A 19,853-nucleotide genomic window follows, 5' to 3' on the forward strand; every position below is an offset into this window, starting at 1 on the left:
GAGAGGCTGAAGACACTCAGATAGAGGAGAGGAGTTGATGAGACAAAAAGCTTTTGATTCCACCCTGTCTAGAAGAGCGGTATGAGTGGAACCCCCCCAGACATGTGAAGCATACTCCATATATGGATGGATAAGGCTCTTGTACAGAGTTAGCAGTTGTTTGGGGGGATGAGAAAAACTGGTGATGTCTTAGAACGTCTAACTTCATAGAAGCTGTTTTAGCTAGAGATAAGATGTGAAGTTTCCAGTTCACTGACCATCCTGGTGAACTATCTTTCAACTTTGCTATCCTCCATGACCTAGAGCAATTGGTGCAACACCCTACTCGTATTCCTGACCGTCTTGGAGATACGCCCAACATTCTTGACCTTTTCCTGACCTCTAATACTTCTGCTTATGCTGTCACCCTTTCTTCTCTGTTGGGCTCCTCTGATCACAATATCATATCTGTATCTTGTCCTATCGCTCCAGTCCCTCTTCAGGATCCCCCTAAGCAAAGGTGCCTCTGGCGTTTTGCCTCTGCTAGTTGGGGGGACCTGAGGAGGTATTTTGCTGATTTTCCTTGGAATGACTACTGCTTCTGTGTCAGAGACCCGTCTTTGTGTGCTGAGCGCATAACAGAGGTGATAGTATCTGGCATGGAGGCATACATTCCTCACTCTTTTTCTCGTCCTAAACCTAAACCTTGGTTTAACACAGCTTGTTCTCGTGCTATACATGATAGAGAGGTGGCCCACAAAAGGTACTTAAGCCTTCCATCACCAGAATCTCATGCACTTTATATTTCTGCCTGGAACCATGCCAAGTCTGTTCAACCGTCTGTTTTACATTTACATATCTGTAGAAAAGTTAGGGCTCTTCCTTGCATTTTTGTACTATGTCATTTTCAAAATTTCTTTCTTCTTCTCTTCTTATTATACCATTTTCATTCCTTACCTTTCTGTACTCTTCTCCAGTATTTCCATTCAGTTGTCTCATAATTTTCTTCCATGTCCTGCCCTTTTCCTTTTTTGTTTATACACACCTGGCATTATATCATTTATGTTTTCCAATTTTCACTTTATAACTTGGCACAAACTGTTGTACCCCCTCTCTACTTGCTCAAAAACATCTCATGTTTTTCTTGCACTACTTTACCTTCAATTAACTCTTTACAGTTAATTTTTCCATAAAATTTATTAAGTTTTGCAAAGTTTTCCTTTACATAGTTCTGTCTCCCATTTCTGCATTGTTCTTTCCTGTGCAACACTTTCCTTCTGTAGTACTATTTCTACTGTCACATGATTGCTTTATCCCACTGGACTCAGACAATGTATACTAGACAATGTATACTCGGTCTTCTCTTGGGGGTTTTTGTAAACACTAAGTCCAGCTGTGCTGATTCTGCATCTTGTAGGTTTGCTCATCCACTGTTTTATTGTATTCACCTTCATGTTATGTATAAGTTATTTACTCCATGACCTGAATTTTTTTTTTACTTCCATCTCCTTCCAGTTAATTCTTTTCTTCTTTCTCTCACCCCTATCCTGTCCATCTCTCTAATGCAAGAGTTAGCTAGTATTTTCAATCCTTCATCCCTTTCTCTGGTAAACTCTGGAATTCCCTGCCTGCTTCTGCATTTCCACCATCCTATGACCTGAACTCCTTCAAGAGGGATGTTTCAAGACACTTATCCTTCAATTTTTGATTACCACTTTGGGCCCTATTCTGGGACTGGCATCTCAGTGTTTTTTTCCCTTGGTCAGTGTCTCTCCTACATTGAAGTTGCCTACTAAGAGCACTTTGTTACTTTTCCTCTATGCTATTTCTTGTTTGTAGTTGCATAATTTTATATCAATTGGCAATCCTGAGGATTGCTAGATAGAATGAGACTGAATGAGGATAAAAATGGATGGAAGGAGCATAAATATAAAGGAAATGGATGGAAGAGAAACAAAAAGGAGTAAGAGGACAGGAAAAGAGAATAATTATTTCTCAATACTCCCTCTCTCCCTTTAATTCTTCACTCCTTACCCCTTGCTGTTTCTATTTATTCTTTCTACTTTCTCCCTTTCCTCCCATCCTCTTTCTTCACCCTTCCTCCATTTCCTTGCCCCCATGTACTCTCTCCAGTTATTTCCCTTCCCTTTTCCTTTATGAACACTAGGCGACAGACAAGTACAAAATTTATGAAATATACTATAGCCTAGTGGATACATGAGATAGGGTTTCATGATAAACATTGACAAAATAGTGTCAAAGGGGTATATCAGCCTTTTTGACCCATTTTCAAAAATGATGAAATGAGATATTTGCTCAAAAAAAATCAACCAATGTTCTGGAAATATTTCAGAGATAAAGTTTTAGTGTTCTGCACCATTTTTAAAGCCTCTAGGGGTTATTTAAAGGGACATGTGCTTCCTGGCAGCATTTAAAGTTTCACTCTTTTAATATTTTTCTTTTTTGTGAAACACGGCGTCTATCTGAACAGCTGCTGGCGTCCCCTCACTGCCTCAAGGCCAGGCCTACGCCTACCAGTACCAGTGGCCTTGAGGATTTCCAAGTGAGAGTAGGGTGTAGTGCCTTGCTCTATCACACTTTTCGTTATTCTTGCTTCAGAACACTTACACTTGGCTTCATCATGCCAAGAACAAGTGCCTTATTTAAGAAGAGGAAGGAGGCCTTTGTCAAGGCAAGAGCATGCCACTGGAAAGATGAAAATCCGCGAGAAACAGATGCAATGCATTATCACCAACATCAGCAGGCTTGTGCTTTAGCTCGTTCAAGTGCTAAAAAGCAGAATAGGTTTCTCACACACTCATTTGAATTTCCAGACTGCAGTAGTAAAAAGTGAAACACCACCAAGCCATTGATAGATAAAGATATTCTCCCTCCCACCTGAGCAGCTTGAATTAGTGAAGAGAATGTATACTCGGCTTACATCAGCTGAAATGATAAAAAGATATGTGCAGGGACTCGCAAAGAATCCAAATGAGTCCTACAACTGTATAAGGCTACACTGCCTGAAGCACCTCAGAGCTACAAAAAAAAAGCTCAACTTCGTAGTAGGTATCCATCTGCTAACACACACACACACACACACACACACACACACACACACACACACACACACACACACACACACACACACACACACACACACACACACACACACACACACACACAGGAGACAACAGGTATCCATCTGCTAACACACACACACACACACACACACACACACACACACAGAAATAAAGAAACAGTACATATTTAGTATCCACCAAAGTGTGGATATTGTACAAGAATTTCATCAAGAATATCTTCCTTTAATAAATGTTTGCAAAGTGTAATCAAATCTTGGCTCTATGGCAGCAGGTGTCTAACAATGGGACATTCTAAACAGTAGTGGCTGCCAGAAGGCTGCAGTCTGCATGAGGGGTGATGAGGTACATCCACTGCCTGAGATACCTGCCACAATGGCTGGTACTCCATTCTGAGTCTAGCATTCCCCATGTGTTTCCACACCATGAGTCCATGGTGATGGTATTTGTGGGTGCAGTGAACAAAATTTTCATATTGTCTTATGGTAACACTATCTCCTTGTTCAGCATTTCTACATTGCATTACTAAGGCATGCGAGGCAGAGTATAGTAACCATCTATAACCCTGAAGAGAGGGTATGGCAAGCACCTCAGGAACATTCAGGGCACAAGCAACCTTAGCTATTCTATCCACTGTGACATTGGCCACAAGTCCAACATGGGAGGGTATCCATGGGAAAGCTATCACGAGGGAACCATCACAGGCTATAGCTAGCTGATGAAGTATCCTATTCACAACAATGAGGCCTGTTGGTTGTGGAGAGGAGAGAGCGTGAAGCGATGATTGGGAGTCACAGATGACTACGTCGTTCATTCTTTTCTGAGTGAGGAGAGTCACAGCATCCAGGAGGCCATGGAGCTCATAGTAGGTAGAACTGGATGCATTAGGGAGTTTGCAGCTGACCCAACTGCCACCTCCTGGCACTTTACTGGTGGGAGAGAAAACGGCACATGCTGCACTCCCGTCTGCCTGCACAGACCTGTCAATGTAGAGTTGATGAGCGGAGGAAACCATGACAGTCATGCTGGCGATAGTCTCCAGAGCCAGTTGTTTCTGTGGGGAAGGGAGATCGGAGTGTAAGAGACAGCTGGTAGAGGTACTCACCAAGGTGGTAAATGTGGGCCAATTTCTGCAACAGGGACATCAGTGTTGAGTCTAATTAGAGTAGCACACACTCTTAATGAGATTGCAGCCACCTGGCTGAATCAAGCGTTTTGGTGTGTCTGGGACTGGTGCCTCTCTGATGACGTTGAAGTAATGAGGTGCAAGGTGGGATGAGCGCAGACACTTTATGGTGAAGTAGGTGACATTAGTGTAAATTCAATCAACAAGTGGTAGCAGGTTTAGTTCTGACTGCAAGTTACCTATCCTGGTGGATGCTGAGCAACCAAGAATAAATCTCATGACTCAGTTTTTTAATTTTTCTAGAGGCTCAAGTGATAATGGTGGAAGCTGACATAAAGCAGGAGAAAGATAGTCAATGACAGAGCACAAGAACAGGATGTAGATGTTTTTTGGCTAAAGGGATGGAAGTTCCAGTGGCATTGTTGGCAAGCCATTTGATGGGGGCAAAGTGCTGCTGTAGTTTGTCTAGGAGGTCTTGAACGATGGAACAGATTTGTTTCCATCCAGGTGTGGCTGGGGTTATTCAAACCAGTGCACTCAGGTAGAGATATTGCGTGCAGTGAGGGACAACTTTACCCCCCACAGTAAAGTCTGGAGGTGCTCTTGGGATGTGATATAAAAATATTCTGCTCTTTTCTAGAGACATGATAAGGCCACAAGTTGTAGCTATATTATAGAAACCATTAAGGAGGAGCTGGAGATCTTGTGGAGAAGATGAATGAATACAAGTATCATCAGCATAACAGGTCACTGTTGTTCCAGGGATGTTAGGCAGGAGAGAGAGGAAGCGGTGCATAAGGACATTAAACAGAAATAGATTAACCAGTATTCTCAATCATTCATCCCTTTCTCTGGTAAACTCTGGAACTCCCTGCCTGCTTCTGTATTTCCACCTTCCTATGACTTGAATTCCTTCAAGAGGGAGGTTTCAAGACACTTATCCACCAGTTTTTGACCACTGCTTTGACCCTTTTATGGGACTGGCATTTCAGTGGGCATTTTTTTTTATTAGATTTTTGTTGCCCTTGGCCAGTATCCTTCCTACATAAAAAAAAAAAAAAAAAAAAAGATTAAGAACACCTCCCTGGGGAGTGCTCATTTCATAGCTATTAGGTGTGCTGTACGCTTCTTTGAAAAGACTTGAGCAGTTTTGATGTAAAGGTATCCTTGAATCCACTTCAGTAAATGCCCCTTCAACAAGTTGATCAAGGATAACTTCTCAATTTACAGTATCAAATGTACTCTTAAGATCCATAAATGCAACAATACTAGTGGGGGAGAGGCAGGAGCAAAGCTCCAGAAGGCAATGATGAATTCCTCGCTGTGGCAGGAAACCACAAAGTCTGTTAGAGTTTGGGCTGCAGGCAGAACATTAGATGGGCAAGGAATATGTGTTTGAACACTTTGCTGAAGCACAAGGTAAGGGAAATAGGCCAAAACTTGTCAGCTCCAGGCATGGGGATGGGTATAATGATACTGGAAGTCCATGCTTGAGGTATGTGTCCTCTTCAAAAGCAGAGATTGTAAAGGTGAAGAAGAGGGTTTCCAGAGACCTGCTGGAGAAGGCATAAAACAGCGTATGTGATTCCGTCCTCCCCTGGACCTATAAACTTGGCCTTTAGGAGGGTGCACCACAGTTTGTTCTCGGTGATTGGAACATTATCATCCTCATCTGTGTGCAGCAGTGCACTCATCAAACACAGAGAACGAAAGCCTGTTCCAGTGGCGAGAGCATCCTGAACAGGTGCAAGGAGGCTGGTGGTTCTTGACTGTTTAGACCAGGCATCACTAAGGGACTGGGCATATTCTGCCAGGCAATGGTGGAGAGCAGTAGGGGCTTTCTTCTTGATGAGTTTACTGATGAGGTGTCACATGGAGCCTATGTTAGTAAGGTGATTGATGCTGCTAGTGAGTGACTGCCATGAATTTCACTGAACACACTGCTGTAGGGCCACAGATTCATTTCAAGATGTCTGGTATTGATGAAGGTGGTCAGGAGTTGGTTGTCTTTGAAAGACCAGGCCATCCTGCACTACCTTCCTTTCAGCCTGAAGCAAATGGTCACTGAACATCTTGGTGCCCTCTCCAGAGCAATTTTTTTATGTTTGGTCTGGTGATGTACTGGCTGTAGAAGTCATGTGTTGATCTGACAAGGGAGGAGTAGAGTGAAAGTTGAAGGTAGGAAGCAAGTATATAGATGGGACAGTATTTATTGGGAATGATGACATGAGTGTGGGTGTGCATGACAGGTGGTGTTGATGGTAGTGAGTAGTAAGCTGAGGGTAACATGATCTGAGAACAGCACAGGGACGGATGAGCACTTGACATGGGTTGCCACAAGACCAGATGTAATTATGTAATCCTACATGCCTCTGTGTGAGTGAGTGGCTTCTCCAGTATCCCAGCAACTGAGTCTGTAGCACTTGATGTAGTTGAGAAGATGAAGCCCATTCCAATTCAGGACAAGAGAGATGTTACCAAGGTCAGGGTGATGGTCATTAAAATCACCCATGTATATCATGCCTTGAAGTGATGGAGGCAGCAGGTCATCCAGTTTTATTATCCCCAGAGCAGAGTACACATTATAAAGGTGAAGTTTGGCATTCCTGAATTTTATTTCCAGCAGCTGATATGTCATGTCCTCACCGCTGATGTTTATATAATTTTATGAGTGACAGAAGCATGTACGTAGCTGATAAGCTCATTCCTGATTGGGTGAACATATGACATATCCAGTAAGTGGGGGAGCCTCTCTGTCACCTAGCAGAGGACCAACAAAGGCTTCCTGTATGAAGACTATGCATAGGTGATGTTGGTATGCATAGGCCTTCAGAGCAGCAAACCTTGTGGCATTCCTTATGCCACACACATTCCAAGAGGTAATGTGAAGCTCCATTGATCTACCAAACTCTACTCTTGGGTTTTATGGGAACTGTACGTGGTGCTGTGAGTGGCAGAGGCAGTTGGATATGCCTCATTACGTTGTGCTTCACAGGGAGGAGGGGGAGGTGCCACCCTCTCCTCAGTCAGCCTCTCTTTGATAGAAACAAGGGCTTCCATCCTTTTGGTAAGTGTGGAGACATTGGTGATCAGGGTCTAGTGAGCTTCAACGAGGGAATCAAGTTTGGCTTCTGTGGTGGTGAATCTGTTGGTTATTTCATCCATTTGAAACTCAAGGGAGTCAATCCATGCTGTCAGGCTGTTGACTTTTGAAGTGAGGATATTTTTTTGCGAAGATTAACAACTTGGGCATGGTCAGAGGCTGAGATTGAGTAATGTGAAGTAGGTGTAGGAGGAATATGTGACAACTCTGGCAGAGTAGTGGGAAGGGCTGCATGCCTAGCTTGGCATTTGGTGCACCTGTGCCACACATTGACTCCCTTTTCATGGCACCGAGGACATTTCCAGTGAGTGGTATTGAATGGGGGGCAGGATAGGTGACTCATTGGTTAATATTGAAATAGGAGGAGGTGGTAGTGGGCAGGCAGTGTGAGGGCAGGTGTGTGTTGTGGACCTCAGCACACCAAGCACAATTCATGGATGCAGAGCAGTAGTAGGAGATATGACCAATCCTCCAACATTTGTATCATGTTGGCTCATCCTTTTCCAGCCTGCAGAGCTCACAGGCAGGGAAGCAGGGCAAGAAACTGAAGTCAACAATGGATGGAGGGAGGGTGTGGCAGACTCCAAGTGGCCACAGTGCTATTGATGGGTTTACCGGTAACATGGCATCTATGGGTAGAATAGACTCTGTGCAGTTCCTTGGCCAGTGATGGGTCTACACCAACAGGATAATATGTGACAAGATAGCTGGGATATTCTGCTTCAGGGGAGTCCTGCAAGTTGAGTTTCAGAGACAGAAATTTTCCTTTCATGACATGCTCTATGATGTCCTCACTTCCTGGAGATATAGATGAATCGTGATGTCACAGCAGACATTTTAACCTCAGCCAGGCAGCGATTTAATTGAAAGGCTTTATTGAGCTCTGACAACCAACGGTGGTGGTGGGTATGCAGTACAGGGAAGTGCATCAGCTGCTTGCAGTGTGCCAGGTGGTGATTTCTGTGCTGTAAATGAGAGTGGGCAAGCTGACTGGCATTCAAGGGTCATCACTTTGTATTTGGAGTCTTGGAGGCTGGGATCAGTGAGTCACTGCCACTGTCTGACGAGTTGTCTATAGGATGCTTGTTGGCAGCAGTTGTGGCAGGATGAGGGTGGTGTGAAGCAGCAACAGTGGATGATGAGGCATCAGCAACTGGTGAAGCTTGATGTTGGTTTGGAGGCAGCCATTGATTCTCACCTTGGGCATCACTATTCTCGTCATCATGGAGTGCAAGGTACATTTCAAATTGAGCCAGGGTTGCTGGGCCTGTGTACTCCATGGTGGAGTGGTCCACAGCACAGAAAGCAGCAGCAATGACATCACCAGCAGCAGGAGCAGGACAGGAACAGTGTTGCCATGATGACATGATGTCACACTTTCAACTGCACAAGCACAGTAGTAAGTAGCCCAGCCAAGAGGGACTCAGGACCAGCATGCAAATTTTAGGACATCTACAGGCTAAGCCCAGACCCCTATATACCACAGTAGAATGTGCTAAATCTCTAGGTCTTACTGGTACTCTGGGCCTAAGCTTGTCAATGACAGGTCTGAGGATCTTCCAGAAAAAGCACAATATTAAGAGAGTTCTCTTGCAAGCTTGTTGACAAATGGTGCTGCTGTCGTGTGACGAGAGAGAGAGAGAGAGAGAGAGAGAGAGAGAGAGAGAGAGAGAGAGAGAGAGAGAGAGAGAGAGAGAGAGAGAGAGAGAGAGAGAGAGAGAGAGAGAGAGAGAGAGAGAGAGGAGAGAGAGAGAGAGAGAGAGAGAGAGAGAGAGAGAGAGAGAGAGAGAGAGAGAGAGAGAGAGAGAGAGAGAGAGAGAGAGAGAGAGAGAGAGAGAGAGAGAGAGAGAGAGAGAGAGAGAGAGAGAGAGAGAGAGAGAGAGAGAGCTCAGACTCAGGTGGGGTTTACTATATGTATACATGTGGCACCAATGGTAGGCAAATGTGACCCATCCTTGTTAAAGCAGCACGAAACTCAGAGTGATAATGCACAAAACTTGGGATAGTAAAAACTTAGGACTAAGCACAAAACTCAGAAGTGTAGAGTATGTTGGTTGGCACTTTTACAATTGTTCAGATATCTTTCTAATAATGCAATGATTGTATGTCCAGTTCCATTAAACAAAACTCTTACCCATTGCTAAATAGTACTAAGCAAACTTTTTGCAATTTGGACTCACAAGCAAAACCCGAATACAGACACTCCTCAACTTATGAAAAAGTTAGGTACCAGATAGTTGTTCATGAGTTATTATGTTTGTAAGTTATTTCATGCTTGCTTTCTTCCAAAAGTGATAGTGCTAAACTTGAGGATTGCAAAGCTTGTGGTATTGAAAACAATGAAAATTCGTATTAATGGTGAGCATGTAGCCAAGCACTGTGTAAGTGTGTGTTGCTCTCACATTCAGCATGACGCAGCAGTTCAGTGCATGTGTTTTTTCACATTCGGCACAATACAATGGTGTGGTGCTGCCAGTGTTTTTTCTTCACATTCTGAGTGATGCACCAGTGCAGCAGTCACACAAGTGTGTTTTGTCCTTACATTCAGCAAGACGCAGTAGTGCAGCACTGAAGGCCTCTCAGCAAGCATGAAAAATGGGCTGGGACAAATTGACTTACTGGCATCTCAAGTGCATCTCTCCTCCTCATTCATTGCCATAATAACAATGATGAGCATTAAGGGGAGTGGATATTAAAAATATTTGATTTTTCAACCTAGACCTCGAAATTGAGTTTTTAACAGCATTGACCCTTGAGGTGTCTGCTTTCTTCTATGAAAATGGGAAATTAATAACATCATTCTTTCTGTGTTTAAATGGCTTTTGTTTACATTCATTTAAAGGGATTTAAATGCCCTGTCGCATACTAGGTCTTGTGTCTTTTAGAAACTGATGATTTTGAAGTATTTTTTAACTTTTATTTGGCTTTTTACCATATCTGTGAATGTCCATTGAGCATCACTGCTATAGAGGAATGGGAGGGCAGCTCTGAGCCACCACACCATGACAGGTCCAACCATCTCAGCGTCTGGCGAGACATCAAAGAGGGGCATGTGTGTTCAGCTGTCTAGCACCTCATCACATTTTCTTGACTTTTTTTATTTTATTTTATTTTATTATTTATTTATTTTATTTATTTATTTATTTATTTATTTATTTATTTATTTATTTATTTATTATTTTTTCCATTCACAAGTTTGGAAGCAATGGCTCATCATTCAGAGGCAAAGCTTACATGACTAGAGGCAGTAAAGAGAGAAAAGAAAGGAAGGCTAGTTACCAGCCCATTCACTCTTGTCACTCACCCACACACTCTTATCACCAGCCTGCCCAAACTCACACCTCACCTCTCCAGCCCCTCAGTCCCTTCCTTCTGCCTCACAAAAACCACCTCCACCATCACAACTCATTGCTGAGTCCTACCAAGCAACAAGGCTGGATATAAGAATCCAGATATTCTAGGAAAAAAATTCCACCCCTGCAAAGATGAGGGGAAATACATCATCTCTCTTTCTCTCCCAGCTTGAAAGCCTCGTATCCACAAATGCTTCAGGGAGAAGAAAATTATTGCAAAAACAACAGCTTTGACAGCACTATCACCATTACTTGTGTCACTCCCTCCAATACTCTCATCTGCTAGTGAGTAATATCCTGTCAAACAGGAGGGGACCAGGTGCCAGTTAGACCTGAACATGATGATAAACACTGGTTTACTTATGGTTGTCATTTTCCTATACTATTTGTAAAATTTTACTGAAAACAGCCAACATATGCAGTGATACACACTTCTCAGAAGAAAACAGCTTGTATCTCAAAACTTGTATTTTCCACATTTCAAGCACAATGTCTCTGTTGACTTACAAGATGATGCAGATATAAAGGTATCTTTGGAAAGCAGAAAAAGCCTTTTTCCCAAAAAACAGATTTCCCCAAAAAAGGTTGTTCATATATCTCTCTCTCTCTCTCTCTCTCTCTCTCTCTCTCTCTCTCTCTCTCTCTCTCTCTCTCTCTCTCTCTCTCTCTCTCTCTCTCTCTCTCTCTCTCTCTCTCTCTCTCTCTCTCTCTCTCTCTCTCTCTCTCTCTGTCAAAATTGAAAATTTTTGTCATCATTATATGTTTGTCTTACTTCTGTATGAAATGTCTTATCAAAAATCTATTTTTGGGGAAATGTAGATATATGTATGTGTATTATAGAGAATGATTTTCAGAACAGTTGGTTGATAAATAGTTGAGAAATTAAAGCAATAATGATGACTTTTTTTTTTTCAGTGTCAAATATACTTTTCTCTGAAACTAATCGGTGGATCTCAATGAAAATTGGAGATTTTATGTTTTACATATTAAGATACATGCACACCAAAAATCATGTGTATAAAAAAAAATAGATGTCATCTCTAACAATAACAAGTGTCCACTCCCCTTAATTACCAGAGTCAGTATTCATTGTGGGTTTGGTGACATAATTGGCTTTTCTTTTCAGGCTGAAATGCATTTTATTCTGTTCATTTTGTGGTGCTTGTAGTGATGAATGTGAGACAAACAAGTCATAGTGATATCATTCAGTCATAAATCTTCACATGTCTGGCTTGAATGGTGTCGACGTAGCAAAACATGTCAAATGGAATATGCGAAACTTCCAGAATCTCATATGAAAATTCGTCAAGCGAGGCAATGAGGAATTGTCTTTATACAGGTACAATGGTGGCATCCCAGCTGCTTCCCTTCATCTGCCTTGCTGTAAGAGAATAGAGTCCAACTGCCTTCATAGAGAAGCTATAAGCCATGGGGTAAAGATAAAGGGTTGCCACCACCGTGTTTGTAAAAAGACAGTTCCTTACTGTCTCCCTTGACAAATTTTTGTATGAGGTTCTGTAAGTTTCACATTTTAAATCCACATGTTTTGCTATATCTATGATAGAATGATATCACTGACTTGTCTGCCTCATACTCATCACTACAAACACCACAACATGAACAGAACATAACATGTTTCACCCTAAGAACAGAGCTGATCGTACATTACCAAAGACACAATGGACACCGACACTGGTGACCTACACAATACTGGTCATTGTTGCTGTGGGCATGAGTAAGAAGGAGAGATACACTTGACATGCCAATAAGTCAATTTGTCCCAGCCCATTTTTTATGCTTGGTGAGAGGCCTTAAGTAAAATGCAGTCTCCAAGTAGCATGTGCCAACACAATGCAAGATCAGCACTTGCTGACTAAATGTGATAGTGCCACACTGCTGCATCACATTGAATGTGAGGACAAAACGCATCCAGTGTGGCAATGCTGCTATCCACTTGGACTGAGCTTTCAGGACATTCATGGATAGCAGTGTGTGGGTTTGACTGCTTGTGATTGGTTAAGCCTGAGATAAATGTAGATGATAATGACAACTCTTCATACTACTATTGCAAGATTTGCCAGTTAGGCTAAGGGAACATCAAAGCAGTACAGCTTTTAACTTTATTTGTTGTTGATTCCTGCACGACAGGAACCAAAGGTGGTGATGCTTCAGTACCATATTTCATTAGCTTTTCATCAATTAACAAAGTTACACCACCTCACACCATCACACAGCTTTTGAGAACTTGAAGGTCTGTTACTGTTTGTTATACTTTGTAATAATTTTTCCATTGTGCCATATCCCCAGGTACTCTACTCCCATGATTCCTTTTGCAGCCTGCTCTGCTCAATGTGATGCTCCTTACTGTTACACTATCAAGTTGCTCTGTGAGACTCAGGCTGAGAAATATCTGAGAATGTATTAAAGTTTTAAGTTGGTTTCTAATTTTCATTATTTTGAATCAAGTTCAACTGATGAGATGCATACAAAAGGAATTAATTCCACTCGAGTTGATCAAATAATGGACAGAGTCAGCACTCCAGTTCACAATACATATGCCTTGAGTTAGCACAATAACATACATTTTGCTTCTTTATTTCAGGTCAAAGATTGTCCCCTGACTGATGTAATGAACTTGTATGAATACAAGCTGGCTTCCTTGGTTCACTCAGAAGAGTCACTTCGAAAGGCTTTGATAAAAGCTGACATTCAGAACAGACAGACATCTCTTCTGCACCTCAGAACTAACATTCAGGTAAGGCATTTACATGTTTTGTAGGAAAGTCCTTGGACTGATTCTTGTTTGGAATTAGCAAAGCTTAAGGTATCTTAACTCGTAAGAGATCAGCCAGGTACAAGTGTACAAGTGTGCGAAATCAGAAGTTACTTTTTGCTCAGTCACATCCAAGTATCATATCTTTGCTTTTCTTGCTGATTTTAGATAACTGCCGGTTAATTCAGTTATATTCCTGGAAGTGCATGGCATATTATTGTACAGCTTCATGCCAGTAGGACACCCAGGATATCCACCATCTCCACTAGTTATCTTTGGATCACAATTGCCATTATGCATCATTGTTGTCTTTCATAAAAACTGATGAGGAATTATTTTGTGAGGGTGATATTGTTGAGCCAACGGGGTGTCAGTAATATCAGTTGGTGTTGCAACCTCTGATTCTGTATTTGATCAACAAATGGAAGAAGTAGATAAGGAACTTGAGGTACAGTACTTTGGTCTGCTCTCTCATCTTCCACACACTCATACACTGTTCTTCATTGCTTGGCTGTCATGTGCCTCTACTTTTGTACTTTCAAATCTGTCTGACAGGCTGTACAGTCGTACCTCGGTACTCGACCGCCTCTATACTCGACCAAATCGGTGCTCGACCAAAAAATTCGAGTAGAAAATGCATCGGACCTCGAACAGATTTTCGGTACTCGACTAGCCGAGTCGACCCGAACGCGCTCCTCGGCCCTTCTCGGCCAGCGGGTAAGCGTCAGTTCGACTCAGACCGCCAGCGGAGTAAGACGTACGCAGTTTGTTCGAGTATTTCTTCCCAGATTTAAACTTTTTCGTGTTGCTCTAGCCCTTAATAATGGGAATCCCCTTGGAAGGGGATTCCCCTTCCAAGGAGTAACCCTCCCTCCCGTCCTCTCCACATCCATTCCTGTATGCCATCAACCACTCTCCAAAACGTAAGTAAATTATACAAAATGGTTTATAATGCTTTATTTATCTTTATCATGTACTGCTTGTGCACATTTACGTTTTATTGTTGTTTAGATACACGTTCTTATAATATTTTAGGTATTTTTCTTAATGGTAAGAACGGATTAAAATACTTTCCATTATTTCTTATGGGAAAATTGGTTTCGGTGTTCGAACAAATCGGTGCTCGACCACCACCTCAGAACGGATTATGGTCGAGTACCGAGGTACGTCTGTATATACATGGTAAGAGGAAAACAGGGAGTGAGTCCAGATCACTGTCATGCAGAAGGGAAGTCATCTGTTTCATGGCCTGTTGTCCCAAGTAATGATGTTGTGGAGGTTAAATCTGAAGACCTTGACTTTGCACCCACACAATGAAGCTTATTGCACTCAGCCATGGTTGAATAATCCCTATGTGGTGATCATATGCAGCACAACACTTCTCCATAATAATAAATCACTTTATACATGAAAATGTGTCCTTTTTCCATAAATAATAAGCATACATCATATAAATGAATATTGTTGATAAGTGATTGGTCTTATAAAATATGTGGTAAGTGAAGCAAAGGAAATGTTGTATGCCTGGCAGCATCTCTAAGTGAGGCCAGTTTAAAGCTCTTGTGGGATATTTGAAAATACAGAATAGGTGTTTGAGTTACAAGAGAGATACGTTCCAGAAGGTTGCTCATAAGTTATTTTGCTTGTAACTTGTCAGCATAATTTCTTGGTACAAAAAAGTATCATATGTTCTGCAAGCAATATAAGGCTTACTTAATTGATACTAGATACCATTAGAAGAGAGAGAGAGAGAGAGAGAGAGAGAGAGAGAGAGAGAGAGAGAGAGAGAGAGAGAGAGAGAGAGAGAGAGAGAGAGCACCTTTCCTTATGGGTGATGTAATACTACTGAGTAGTGACAGGCTTGAGGCTTCTACCAAACACAAGACTTGAACATGTCAGGTGAAGGACCTGGATTAAAGAGAGATGCCTCTCTCTCTCTTTCTCATGCACATTTCTCTCTCTCTCTCTCTCTCTCTCTCTCTCTCTCTCACATTTTTTTCCTTTCTCCCTCTTTCCTCCTCAGGTTATATCTGCCTTTATTCATGTAATTTATTGACATGGCTAGCTGAAAGCATAAGACAGGTATGTTTGCCTATTTGTGGACTTGATATAATGGAGTGGGCTTTCTACACCATACAGCACAACCCTCCTTTCTCTGTGCCTCTCAGAGGCTGACTGGAAGAGGTCTGTACACTGTGGAATCTCAAGCCAGACTCACTGCAATGGAGAACAATACCGCAGTACAATAAGTTTTTAAATTAATTTCAGATTTTAAACTAGTGTCTCAAAATAAACTGCTACAGGGCCTGTTTCCTGTGGCAGTGGGCAGTCCTTCACTATGCTGCTCCACTGTGTGGGTAGTGGCGAAGTGGCATAAATATGGCTTGTAATGCCAAATTTAAACTTTTGGTTAGCAGAGGAAACCATATCAAGAGCACAATTTCATTTTGCAAGTAGACTGCTTGTATCTCTGAATATTCATAACTTGTCTTGTAACTCAGACACCCTCTGTAGTGAATTGAACTAAAACCTATTTCTGTCTTTTGATAAAATCAGCCTGGATTATTTGTAGCTGCCAAAAGAACTACATTCAGTTTTGGCAACCTGCTATCAATCAGCTCTGACCTTTTATAAGTTAATGAATAAATATGATGGGGCAACTTTGTAGCTGGAGACCAAAAATGATACCCTGAAGAAATAACAGTGCTTTTCTGTGTACAAGTATGGCTGTAGGATGCAATATTGAAATATAGATAATGAAGCAAAGTGCTTTAAAATACTTATATAGTACACAAGAAGTTCCTGCATGCTAATAAGAACAATTTGTTTCATCGTAACACAGGAAGCTTGTTTTTGCAGTTATACACTATACTCTAGCTTTCAGTTGGTGTACATGCAAAGAACAGTGTTTTGGTATCCTAATGTATCATAAGATCATCAGTCGGTAGGAAATTTGTATAAACTGTGTACAGTCAGCGACATGCGCGATTAGAACTCTAGCTGACGTGAGTGTCACATTGCACAAACTGGCAACTTGCCCCTTCTTGGTCTGAAAAAATCTGCCAGGAGAAAAAAATTACATGGCAACTTAGGTTAATTCCTCATGTGTTTTTGAAAGCATATAGTAATGGATTCAGTGTGTGACATATTGATGTAAGGGTATGTTGTCTTTTGTGACCGCTCTTTGCTTCAGCTAACAAAATGGCTGTGTTTGTTTTAAACAAAGTGTTCTACTGAGGTGATGTGTGATGCCTGGAAAATATACAGGCCATGATTACATAGTATGAGTGTTAGAGTTTCACTAGAATAGTGAAACATATTGATAAATATGCCACATAACTGTTGGCGGTGAAAAGACTGTGAATGAAGAAATGGAGTGATGAAGGATGTGAAGATGTGCCTCACCACACCACAAACATGGTGGTGGGGTGCCCCAAAATGTTTGAAAGTACCCTACATTGTATCAAGAGATTGTTAAAGGTATATCTTCAGGTTACAACAAAACAACTAGAGAAACAAACATTTTAGGGCCCCCCACAACCATGTTTGTGGTGAGGCACATCCTCATGTCCTGCATCACTCACTCCATTTCTTCACCAACGTACTCACAGTCTTTTCATTTCCAATAGTTATGCAGCATATTTTTCAATTTGTTTCACCATTCTAGTGAAGCTCTAACACTTGTATTATGTAACTGTGGCCTGTATATTTTCCAGGCATCACACATCACCTCAGTAGAACACTTTGTTTAAAACAAACAGCCGTTTTGTTGGTCGAAGCAAGGAGTGGTCACAAAAGATAATTTTCCCTCGTGTCAATATATCAGACACTGAATCCATTACTCTATGTTTTCAAAAGCATATGAGGGACTTACCTAAGTTGCCATGTATTTATTTTTTCCCAGCAGAGTTTTTTCAAACCGAGAAGGGGCAAGTTTTCAGTTTGTGCAATGCGATTCTCATATCGGCGAAAGTTCTAATTGTTAAAGTTGCTTACTGTACAAGATAGATACCATTTTGGTAAATATCCTGCTGGTAACTGTTGGAAGGTATGTTGCATTACCGTTCGCAATTTGTCTTTCTATAAAGGCATAAGATTGTAAGAAAATAAGAAAAGCTGCAAGAAGCTGTCTGGCTTACACATGGCATTCCCTGTATAAAACATACCTACCTATTTCCACCTATCATTTTCATCCATAAATTTGTCTAATCTTTTAAAGTTCCCTAATGACTCAGCATTAACAACCTGATTACTGAGTCTATTCCGTTCATCTACCACTCTAGTTGAGAACTAATTCCTTCATATCTTTTCTTTTAAATCCAATCTTATCAAGCTTGAATCCATTATTTCTTATCTTATCTTGATTACTGACCCTGAGAATTTTGCTTAAGTCACCTTAGTTATCTTCCCTATGCTAAAAGATCCTTACCAGATCCCATTTTGACTTGCTTCTCTATAAGGAATGTAAATTTATGGGCTTCAGTCTCCTTTTGCAAGGAATACTTCTCATCCCCTGTATCTTTTTAATAATTGTCCTTTGTACTGATTCTAATAAACCAATATCATTCCTGTAATATGGGGACCAGAACTGCACAGCATAATCTAGATGAGGTCTGACCAGCACCAAATATAACTTTGATATTACTTGGGACTTTGGTTTCAACACTCCTAAATATGAATCCTAATACACAATATGCTTTATTTGTGGCATCTTTGCATTTTTTCTCTAAGGGAGATCAGAGCAAACTGTAACTCCTAAATCTTTTTTGCTCTTTGATTTTACATCTTGCATTGTTCTTTTGCCCTTTAGACCTACTATAACAATCTCAGATTGAAGCACATTTAGCAAATATAAAGTTGCTACATTAGGAGTTGCACTCTGCTAGCATAGCAATAACTTGATTCAGACACTACCATGTCTGTATACATTGTGTATTTGTGTTTTTCTCCTAACCATGACAACCCATATCACTGTATCTTCATAGTCTCACAAAAACATGATCACAAATTTTGTAAACCTTAAATACTTTTCCAAACTGTAGATAACAGCATGTAAGAAAGTAAATTATATTTAGGACTATAGACTTGATAAACATTACACTACATTGAATAATATATTTTTTTACAACTTTGTTATATCAGAACGATCACCTGAGAGGTCTTCTAGCCAAATGGGAATCAGGCATGCAAAAGATCCGAGCAGAGAAGGCAGAGCTCCAGACAACCATTAAGGAGATTGAGGAGTCATCAAGACAATTCAAGAACAACTTCATTAATGTAAGGTTTCAAATTATTTTTTCCACTGGATTACCTCTACTCAGGGAACAGATTCTGATGGATCAGTATATTCCTGCATGCTAGGCTCAGGTTTTCCTTTTTTGTTTAATATAAACAATATGACACAACTGGCATTATTAATAAAAGATAATCCACTGTTAACTGCAATATGGTGTATTTTGCTGGGGTAACATTTTGATAAAAATATGCAGTACCAGTTATATTCTGTAAATCTAATCATTGTTTGTTACAATTCTAGGAAAAAGATATTTTGGAAAGAAAAGTTAAAGATCTGAAGAAAGAGTTGATAGCCATGGAAGGTTCCTTCAGGGCTACTGAAGAAAAAAATGCCAAACTGCAGCACCAGCTGTCAAATAAAGTTGAAGAAATAAAGAAGCAGCAGAACATCATACAGAAAGAGCAAGAGAAAGGATCAAGTAAGATTTAACTTTTTTTTATGAGTAAGAGGATGGGTGTGTGTGTGTGTCTATATATATATATATATATATATATATATATATATATATATATATATATATATATATATATATATATATATATATATATATATATATATATATATATATATATAGACACACACACACAGTGAACCCCAGTTCATTGTGGGGTTATGTTCCAAAGGGACCTGTGAAGTACTAAAATCCACAATATATTGACTGGTTCAGAAAGAAAGAAAAAAATAGAACAATGCTGTTAATTGTAGCAGTAATGGTAATTAACCACCAATTTGGCAAATTAGGAACACATACCAACCACCACCACAGACCCAACGATAACCAGAATGTTTGTACAACACTTACATAACACACCAAAACACCACCACCACCAGAAGGATAACAACCCTTACATAGCATTGACTGGTAACAAAACCTGCTTCTACATGATCATCCAACCTAACCACCACCAACACCTACCCAACAGTAATAGTACTGTACAGCACTCCCACAAACATGTCAAACTGCTAATGTAAGTACACCAACCAACAATGTGAGAGTGGCAATGAAAATTACTGCTTGCACAGCCATCCGACCAATACCAGCGGGTGCCCACTGTGCCTGCCAATAGCTGACTGTTGACGGTGACGGGCTTGTGTGAACCATGCCGTTGCCTCTGCCTGGGA

At 40.9% G+C, this 19,853-nt stretch overlaps 1 protein-coding gene across 1 annotated transcript in view; it reads left to right on the forward strand.

Moving 5' to 3' along the window:
- The window catches only part of LOC135090047 (uncharacterized), an 80,325-nt gene that overhangs the window by 53,231 nt on the left and 7,241 nt on the right, over positions 1-19,853 (forward strand). The window contains exons 13-15 of the mRNA XM_063986283.1: positions 13,265-13,417; positions 18,578-18,712; positions 18,972-19,149. Of these exons, the coding sequence (XP_063842353.1) occupies positions 13,265-13,417; positions 18,578-18,712; positions 18,972-19,149 (466 nt within the window). The remainder of the gene's footprint in view (positions 1-13,264; positions 13,418-18,577; positions 18,713-18,971; positions 19,150-19,853) is intronic.

Source organism: Scylla paramamosain, chromosome 34 (assembly GCF_035594125.1).
Source record: "Scylla paramamosain isolate STU-SP2022 chromosome 34, ASM3559412v1, whole genome shotgun sequence".
NCBI lineage: Eukaryota > Metazoa > Arthropoda > Malacostraca > Decapoda > Portunidae > Scylla > Scylla paramamosain.